At 43.2% G+C, this 9,820-nt stretch overlaps 1 protein-coding gene across 2 annotated transcripts in view; it reads left to right on the top strand.

Moving 5' to 3' along the window:
* Positions 1–1,680: 1,680 nt before the first annotated feature.
* The window catches only part of GALR3 (galanin receptor 3), a 48,107-nt gene continuing 39,967 nt past the window's right edge, over positions 1,681–9,820 (top strand). The window contains exon 1 of one of the 2 annotated variants that reach the window (XM_082264848.1): positions 1,681–1,742. Coding sequence is in view for 1 of the 2 variants with exons in the window: in XM_082264847.1 (XP_082120973.1) it covers positions 2,009–2,034 (26 nt within the window). In the remaining variant the exon portion in view is untranslated. Of the gene's footprint in view, positions 1,743–1,934; positions 2,035–9,820 lie in introns of those variants that run through there. The other variant, XM_082264847.1, reaches the window with a different exon arrangement.

Raw genomic sequence — 9,820 nt, 5'->3', positions numbered from 1 at the left:
GTTTTTTCTTAGTCCTTTTGGAATGTCCCACAAATAAAAAGTTGAGCCTGCCAGTAAAGTCCACTTAAAGCAGCTTCCTGTGGTGAGGTAGCAACAACGCTGATCTGCTCCTGAATTCGGACCTCAGTTGTCACACTCCTCACACTCATGTAAGCTGTGCCTGCTTGCTCTACACTGGGATGACTTTCGGTTGCAAGAGAAGTGGCTATCAGCAATGTCATAGCTGATTCCAAAAAGAGATGTATGTTTATTTTTTATTTTTTCAGAATTATACTTACCTAGGTGTATGCAGCATTGCTCCACCTAGGAACCGAGCAATTGAACACCGCTGATGGCTCGGTTCTGACAACTCCCCGAGCAGAGAGCTGCTCTGCCCCCTCCTCACTCACTGGGCTGTAGAGGGGGGTGGTAAGCGGCTGGCTCAGCCTCTCAGCAGCTTGCTGAGAGGCTGAGCCGGGTGTCAGTCCAAACACTTGGTGGATCCCGACTTCCACGGTCGTGATGGCGCGGAGCCTGGACTGACTTCTGTGAGGTCAGCAGAGAGTGGACTTCAGCCTGCTGAAAGTGGGTCACAGGAGTGCAAAATGAATTGCACTGCTGTGATCCATAGGAAAATACAGCCAAACTAGCTTTGGCTATACTTCTCCTTTTCTCCTTTAAGCCTGTAGCTTGTCAATCAGCACCTGGCCACACCTAGTCCTTCCCACTGCTTTATGGAATAACATACTGCCTCAGTTGCTAAAACCTCCTACCGCAGACTGCAGTGGCTTGTGTATCACATAGTAACTAGATTTGGTCATTTTTAAATTGTCATACCAGATCCTTTATTTGTACTTTACTCTCACCATACAGAACATGTTATAAGCTGGCTTAAATCTGATTTAACAAGCTTTGTGCAATGCCTTTTAGATTTAGAAAAACTATGCAATATGTGGACCTACCTAAACTATTTAACTGTTTCTATTCAATCAGGCGTGTCCTTGCACTACATAGTTGTTGGAAATTGTGCAGTCAGATTGCTATGTATGTGGTGAGCTTTATTCTACACAGCCATTCAAAAAATAAAAGATGAAGCAAAAGATCTTTCAGTCTTATTGGATTTCCTTCTGGTGTCACCCCCAGCTATAGCAATCATTCTTTAATGTCAAATTCAATACCCCTCTTCCAAAAAAAAAAAAAAACATATTGCAATCTAACTTCTCAACTGTCACTCTTTCTTGTACAACATTGCATGATATCTTCTTTAGGCATAATTAATATGTGCACATAAAGTGTGTATACAAGGTGTGCTCTAGATGGATAAGAGGCTGATGGACAAAAAGATAAATGATGACAAGATATAGAGGTAACAAATACAGACACATAATAACACATTATATCTTTAGTCTTTGATTACTGAAATATTAAAAATGCTTTTGTGCAGAAGAAAATAAAAAATAACATATGTATCTGGAATTTAAAGTGGTATAATTTTATATATATATATATATATATATATATATATATATATATATATATATACAGAGAGAGAGAGAACGAGAGAGAGAGAGAGTAAATATATAACAGAAACATATAGATTGAGTAGGATATCCAATGTGCATGAAGACAAGCCATGATACAATGAAAAGGAAGGAAAGAGACTGTGGAAGCGGGAGGGATAGTATGAATGTAAAAGGAGGAGGGAGAATAGAGGGAGAGCTGCATAGAGAGAGATGAAACAAGTACAGCAGCTTAGACAGGAGGTAAGGAAAGAAAAATATTTTCTACACACTGCACACAACACATAACTGTATAGCAACAGCATACTTACAGAAAGCCACAGGAGACTTAGAAATACTTCTAGAGAAACTCATTTACATATACATGGTGTTTGGTGCCTATGTATAAATGTAACTGACTAGAGAAAATCCAGAGACATATATCTGAGAAACCTGCTGAAACCCAGGCATGCAGTATTACCAGAACATATTTGATAGACCTTGCAGCACACATTCTGCTACACTGACATATGGTAGAAAACAGACGATCAAACAGGTAATCTGTAATGTTGCATCATATATACACATGCCACAGAGATCGATCAGTTAATCAAATGATATGTCACTTGGACATTTAAGCATTGGTTTAGAAGTGACTGAATAGAAAGACTGGGGCCACAGAGAATGTAATTAGCTTTTGCAGATTAGCTATACAGCTTTGCATGATAATGGAATGGTGATCGTTATGTGGATTTATTGTTTCATTAAAAATTTGTGTTTACAAATGTCTAATGTGCATGGATGAAGGAAATGTGTAAGTCAGTAGATTCCTCTGCATGCCTAATGCTTGATTGCAATGATACATGTAAAATTTGACTTGTTATATGATTTGTAAAAATAATGGATTGTTTTATAATAGCTGTAAATGAAGATGTTGTGCATATAGTTTTGTACAAAGGGCAACATATTGACTAATATGTAGGTTTTTTTTTTTTTAATATAAATCAATAATCCTATGGTGATAATGTTTGTTTACTTTTACCTTTAATAAATACCTGTACTAAATATATATTATATTTGTTTCCTATAGACAAGTAAATCATGTGTTATCTATATTGTAATATTTAGTATTCATTATTATAATTATGTTTTTAACTAAGCTTCAGATAGCATATCTAGATTGGTGCAATAATAATAGAATTTTAAATATATTTTATTTTAGATTTTCTTTCACTTGGTACAACATTGATATTGGTGCTAAAAAAAGACTTATCGTCCACATGTTTTAATGTTAAATAAGATAATGATAGTCTAGTTTCTAATTGCAAAATGAATACTCTTTGTATGTTGTCCACTTCACCAGAACTCTTTGAAAGCATCAACTACCCTTCTAGCAATAGGAATGATTTTCTGTGTTGTGGAGTTATAAAAGCATTAAATGTATCCAAAACTGAAAAAATTACCTTATATGTTAACCACTTCTGGACCGAAAGGATTTGCCCCCTTAATAACCAGGCCATTTTTTGGGATTCGGCACTGTATTATTTTAACGGACAATTGCGTGGTCGTGCGACGCTGTACCCAAATAAAATTGATGTCCTTTTTTCCCACAAATAGAGCTTACTTTTGGTGGTATTTGATCACCTGTGCAATTTTCATTTTTTGCGCTATAAACAAAAAAAGAGCGACAATTCTGAAAAAAAAAAAAAAAACAATATTTTTCACATTCTGCTATATAACATTCCCCCCCCCCCCCCCAAAAAAAAAAAAATGTAATCAAAAATCTATCCTGTTAGGCCAATTTGTATTCTGCTACATATTTTTGGTAAAAAGAAAATGCAATAAGCATATTTTGATTGCTTTGCGCAAAAGTTTATCGTGTCTACAAACTAGGGGAATGATTTATGTAATTTTTACTTTATTTTACTAGTAATGACAGCGATCTGTGATCTGTGCGACCTAAATAGGAGGATCACAGGCGCTCTGTGATCATTTCACTTCAGAGAGAACAATGGTCTGCTTAATTTACAACAGCAGACCGTCCTTCTCTCTCAGTGGGGAGCGATCGCGGGTGCCTGGTGGCAATCAATGCCGCCGGTCCCGTGGATCGACATCCCCACTCGCTCCCCAGGACTGCTCCTGTGAACCGACGTACCCATAAATTGGTTCGCCCAGCCTAGCCAGCCTGCCGCAGTATATCTGCGCCGGGCGGTCAGCAAATGGTTAACGTGTGGGAAGAATAATTTTTTTTAAAATAGATACTTTTTATTGTTTTTTCAAAAGTCGTCAGAGGTATAACAACAAATACAAATATAAATTACAAGGACCAAAGGTTTCATTATTCAACATTACAATGCATTGATGCAAATAGGTTCAAACACAGAAAACCAATGTATCTTAAGTGCTGTGCTATTAAATCCCAAATAAATCTCAGTGGTACTAATCTATAAATTACACATAATAGAACAGAGTACTCTATGGAGGGGTTAGGGCATAGGTAAGTAACCTTGCTACCCCAGCTGTCATGAAGTTACAAGTCCTATCATGCTTTTATTCCTGGGGTGCCAAGGTTGCCTTTCCCTGCTCCTGTGTGTTCCAAAGGTTTACCCAACATGACTAGGTTTGGTTAAAGTTTGGGCGGGGAAGGGGGGGGCAACTTCTGGATTGAAGTATTCTTCATAATGGCATCTAAAGCAGGGTACACACTAGTAGAAAATCTGCCGAAGATTCCCGCCCGATGTGAAATCGTCTGATTTTTGCCTAGTGTGTACACAACTTTCAGCAGCCGATGCCGACATTTTCAACGAAAAAAAACAGAGGGACAAACACCAAAATTTTTTTCGTCCGTCCCCAGACGACCGATTTTCGTTTAATGTGTATGCAGTACGTCCGTGAAAAATCGGATACGAAAGACTGCGCATTATCTGAAGTTGTTGACGACCCGGAAGTCTAGGAACAAATGTGCCAAAAAAAAGAAAAATCGGACCAGAAATTTCGTGAACATTTATGCACTGTCGACTAAAAACGGTAATGAACGCTGAGAAGACCGAGAAAAATCGGAGGATATTTTGTCCGATTTTCGTCAAGTGTGTACGGCCCTTAAAACAGGAAGGAGAGTTATGGTGCTCCCGTGCTTGCTAAGTCTCACCATACATTATAATCTGACCATACGATCTCTGTACAATCAAATTTAGATCTTTCAAAACCATATAATATGTGGACCTACCTAAATTATCCAGTCAATTTGTATACAATTGGGTAGACCCTTGCACTATTTAGTTGCTGGTAAGTCTAGCAGGGTTTATAATCAGATTGTAACGTGAGGTAAACCTTAGCTCTCCCCATCCTGTATAGACATTGTGCGGTGTAGTACACTTTATGTAGAAACATACGGTAATTTGGACTAACTTGTCGTTGGATGATATTACAGTAAAAATGTCAGGGGATAATATGTTTTCCCACTCTGTATTTATGGTACTAGGGATATCAGTAATCCATTTATATTTAACTTTGTTAAAGTCTTGGGTTTTTTTGTTTCACCACTTAAGCCCCAGAAGATTTTACCCCCTTCCTGACCAGGGACAATTTTTCAAAAATAACAATATTTTTCACATTTTTTTATATGAAATTCCCCCCCCCCCCAAAAAAAAAATGTAAAAATCTAAATTTTTTAACATTTTAGGCCAATTTGTTTTCTGCTACATATGTTTGGTAAAAAAAAAAGCGTATTTTGATTGGTTTGCGCAAAAGTTATTGCATTTACTAACTAAGGGAAAGATTTTTGTCATTTTTATTGTTTTTTTTTTAACGAGTAATGGCGGCGATCTGCGATTTTTTTTTTTTGCGGGACTGCGACATTGCGGCAGACAGATCGGACCCTTGACTGACATTTTTGACACTTTTGGGGGTACTAGTGACATTACTACAGTAATCAGTGCTATACATATGCACTGTTACTGTAAAAATTACACTGGGAGGGAAGGGGTTAACTTTTTTGGAGAGGGAGGGGTTAAGTGTGTCCCTAGGGGCGTGCTTCTAACTGTGATTGGATGTGGCTGTGTGTGTAACACAGAAATCAATGGTCCTAAATAGCAGACCAATGTGTAGTAGCCCAGACCCTCATAATAGTTTATGTTAATCGAGAGAGTCATTTTCTGCTTTAAGAGCAAAAGAAGATAAGCATTTATAATGTTGAGAAAGGTGGAACAAGAATATTAACAAATGATAATTCAACACACCCTGCCCACTGCACCCAACATGGTGAAACCTAAAGTGATATTATACCCTTCAATTTTAATAGCAATTACAGCAGCTGACCTTAGTACTCACCTTGTTTGCTGCCTTTTCTGCTCCATTATTCCGCCCTTCCTCTCCACTGAGCAAGGTCAAAGATCACTGCTCCAGATTCTTGGCCCTCAGGTTACTCCACTGACTCACTGAATTCCATGGACAGGGGCGAACTGATCATTTGGGTCTTCGAGCACTGCCTGAGGGCCCGAGGTCAGTAGGAGGCCCCATGAGCTTACTTGTCACAGTGGGGACAGCAGCAGTGCCATTGCTTCTAAATACATAAACCACCTGTTGGTATATGTAGTAAGAAGCTCCAAACCTGGTTTCTGTCTCGCCACTTCCCCTGCAGTCTCTTGCACTCTTTGTGTGATCTCTGATTCAGATTCCCTGTCCCATTATTAGTGCCATGAGAACAGGGAGATGGAGTACACTGTGTGTAGCTACTTCTGGCTGCTGCTCACACTGCATGAAGGGAGAGAGGTGAGCTGAGTTGTTCTAGGAGAAATCTGTTTGGGGAGGCAAGCTGCAAACTCCTCTCCTATACACACTGGCTACTGTCATAGCCTCAACACTCCTCTCCTGTACATAGAGCCCACTGCCATAACCTTGGCATCACTTCTACAAGCGGTATCCGGAAGTGGGAGGAGCAAGCAGCAGCTAGCAACTGGAGGAGTGTGTGTGGAGGAGAGCATGGAGGAGAGCCGGGTGACACGTGCGGGGGAGCCGCACTAGGTCACCAGAAGCCGGCGCGGGTGCAGGGGACCGGGACAGAGAGACCGGGACAGAGAGCGGCGGGACCGGGACTAAGAGCAGCGGGACCGGGACGTGAGGGACCGGGACTGTAAGCTGCGGCGGTAAACCGCGGAGCGGCGGCTGCGGCGGAGAACGGACACCGCACAGTATTGAGGAGGTGAGTGTTCACGGAAGCAGGGGAGGAGGAGCAGCGGCGACTGGTGAGTATCTCTCTGCAGCTGTGTGACGGTGCTTTGGGACCTGTGACTGACGGACTGACAGACCAACCTGTGACTGACTGACCTTGCTTGCGACCATCAGCGACCGACAAACTGCTCTGCAACTGACAGACTGCTCTGCGACTGACAGACTGCCTGCGACTGACAGACTGTTCTGCGACTGACAGACTGTTCTGCGACTGACAAGACTGTTCTGCGACTGACAGTCTGTTCTGCGACTGACAGACTGTTCTGCGACTGACAAGACTGTTCTGCGACTGACAGTCTGTTCTGCGACTGACAGACTGTTCTGCGACTGACAGACTGCTCTGCGACTGACAGACTGCTCTGCGACCGACCGACGGTGCTCTGCGACCGACCGACGGCGCTCTGCGACTGACCGACGGCGCTCTTGACTGATCGACCGTGAGTATTTTAGAGACTGGTGAGTATCTTAGCGACTAGTGAGCATCTTGCGACTGGTTAGCATCTTGCGAGGGGTAGCATCTTACGACTGGTGAGTATATTTGCAACTGGTGTGTATCGGGTGAGTATCTTGCGACTGGTGAGTATCTTTGCAACTGGTGAGTATCTTTGCGACTGGTGAGTATCTTTGCGACTGGTGAGTATCTTGCGACTGGTGAGTATCCTTGCAACTGGTGAGTATCCTGGCGACTGGTGAGTATCCTTGCGACTGGTGAGTATCCTTGCGACTGGTGAGTATCCTTGCGACTGGCGAGTATCTTTGCGACCGGTGAGTATCGTTGCGTCTGGTGAGTATCTTGCGACTGGTGAGTATCTTTGCGTCTGTTGGATCTTTGCGACTGGTGAGTATCTTAGTGACTGGTTAGTATATTAGCGACTGGTGAGGACCCCAGGTTTTGTACCAGGGGAGACACAGGTAGTGTAGGTAAGGAAGAGCAGGTCGTTAATATATCCCCATAGAGTAGTGGGTAATAATGTCCGACAGGATTGCGGATGCCACTCAGTGCACTTCTTGCTGCATGTATGCGTTCCTTGATGAACCATTCGAGGGCGAATACTGCTGTGCAAGATGTGAGCGACTTGTTGCTCTGGTAGACCAGATCCTGGACCTACAGAACACAGTGGCAACACTGCGTGGCATCAACAACCTGGAAAGGAGCTTGGACATTACTTATCAGGCGCTGGCAGGGGCCAGCATAGGGGAGGGAGGAATAGAGGAGACGCAAGCAGCAGAGGTACGCAGTTGGGTGACTGTTAGGAATGTTAGTGGGAGGAGAGTCAGGGAGGCCAATCCTGAGTTGGTACACCCTAACAAACCTGCCGAGTCGCAGGTTGAGGGGGATATCAACTCAGGGGTGGCAATGCTGGAGCATGCGCCCTCCCCCAGCTGCCAGGGGAGGGACGGCTCCAGGAAGAAGGGGGGCCGTAACTCAGGAAAGGTTAGAAAGGTTGTGGTAGTGGGGGACTCAATTATCAAGAGGACAGAGAGGGCAATCTGTGAAAAAGATCTCGTGAACCGAACAGTTTGTTATTTACCGGGCGCCCGCGTTCGGCATATCGCAGATCTGGCAGACAGATTGTTGTGTGGGGCTGGGGATGACCCAGCGGTCATGGTGCATGTGGGCACTAATGACAAAGTTAAAGGTAGGTGGAGGATCCTTAAGAATGATTTCAGGGACTTAGGTAATAGATTGAGGAAAAGGACCTCCAAGGTGGTTTTCTCTGAAATACTGCCTGTACCTCGAGACACACAGGAGAGGCAGAAGGAGATTAGGGAACTTAAAAAGTGGCTGAGGAATTGGTGTAGGAAGGAGGGGTTTGGGTTCCTGGAGAACTGGGCTGACTTCTCAGTCGGCTACCGGCTCTTTAGTAAAGATGGGCTGCACCTTAATGGGGACGGTACAGCTCTTTTGGGGAGAAAGATGGCCACCAAGTTGGAGGGGCTTTTAAACTAGGAGACGGGGGGGGGGGCTCAGAAGTAGAGTCAGTCAGGAGGGAGCAGAGGACAGAAGGCAGCTGTAGTGTCAGCAGCGACAGTAGGTCCACAATGTCAATTGGCAGGTCTGTGCGGGAAAATCTCAGACCAAACAGGAATAAACATAACCGCCAATTGCGCTTAACTTCCGTAAAACTAAGAGGGGTATATGCTAATGCCAGGAGCCTAGCTAATAAAATGGATGAGTTGGAAATGTTAGTACATGAGGATGACATAGACCTTGTGGGAATAACAGAAACTTGGTTCGACCCCTCACATGACTGGCTGGCCAATATCCAAGGGTATTCGGTGTACCGGAAGGACAGGGTAGGAAAAAGAGGGGGAGGGGTATGTCTCTATGTCAAGAACAATATATAGGTGATAGAAAGGAGTGACATTACGGATGGGATGAGCATGGATTTAGAATCTGTGTGGGTTGAACTCCATAAGGAAGGAGAAAAGGGGAAAGTAATTTTGCGGGTTTGCTATAGGCCACCTAACCAAGGGGAGGAGGTAGAGCTGGAATTTTTAGCACTAATGGGTAAAGTGGCAAAATTGGGATCAGTCATCATATTGGGGGACTTCAATTATCCCGACATTAACTGGGAAGAGGGGACTGCACACTCACAGAAGGCCCGTCTATTCACGGAAACCTTACAGGATAATTACATGTCACAGTTGGTGGATTCCCCTACCAGAGAAAACGCAGTCCTGGATCTATTGCTCACTAATGACCCAGACCTAATCTCGGGGGTAGGAGTCCAGGACAACCTGGGCTCTAGCGATCACAGGATGATCACATTTAGTGTAAATAACACTATAACAAGGCAAGTGGGGAATATAAGAACCCTAAACTTCAGAAGGGCAAACTTTCCAAAATTATACTCCTTGATGGAAAGGGTAAACTGGGACCAAACCCTGGGATCCCTGACCACAGAGGAAAAATGGGAATGCTTTAGGAACATATTAAGCAAAGGCATCTTGCAGTGCATTCCTATGGGAAATAAATTTAGAAGAGACAAAGCCAAACCTGGCTGGCTAAACCGTAGCATCAAAAAACTTATTAGGGGAAAAAAATTGGCCTTCAAGAAGTATAAATCAGAGGGCACAGTATCGGCTTTCGAGCAATACAAGGAGGCAAA

Source organism: Pelophylax lessonae (assembly GCF_965119305.1).
Source record: "Pelophylax lessonae genome assembly, chromosome: 8".
NCBI lineage: Eukaryota > Metazoa > Chordata > Amphibia > Anura > Ranidae > Pelophylax > Pelophylax lessonae.
The sequence above is the reverse complement of the archived record's forward strand: the minus strand, read 5'-3'. Positions and strand labels throughout refer to the sequence as shown.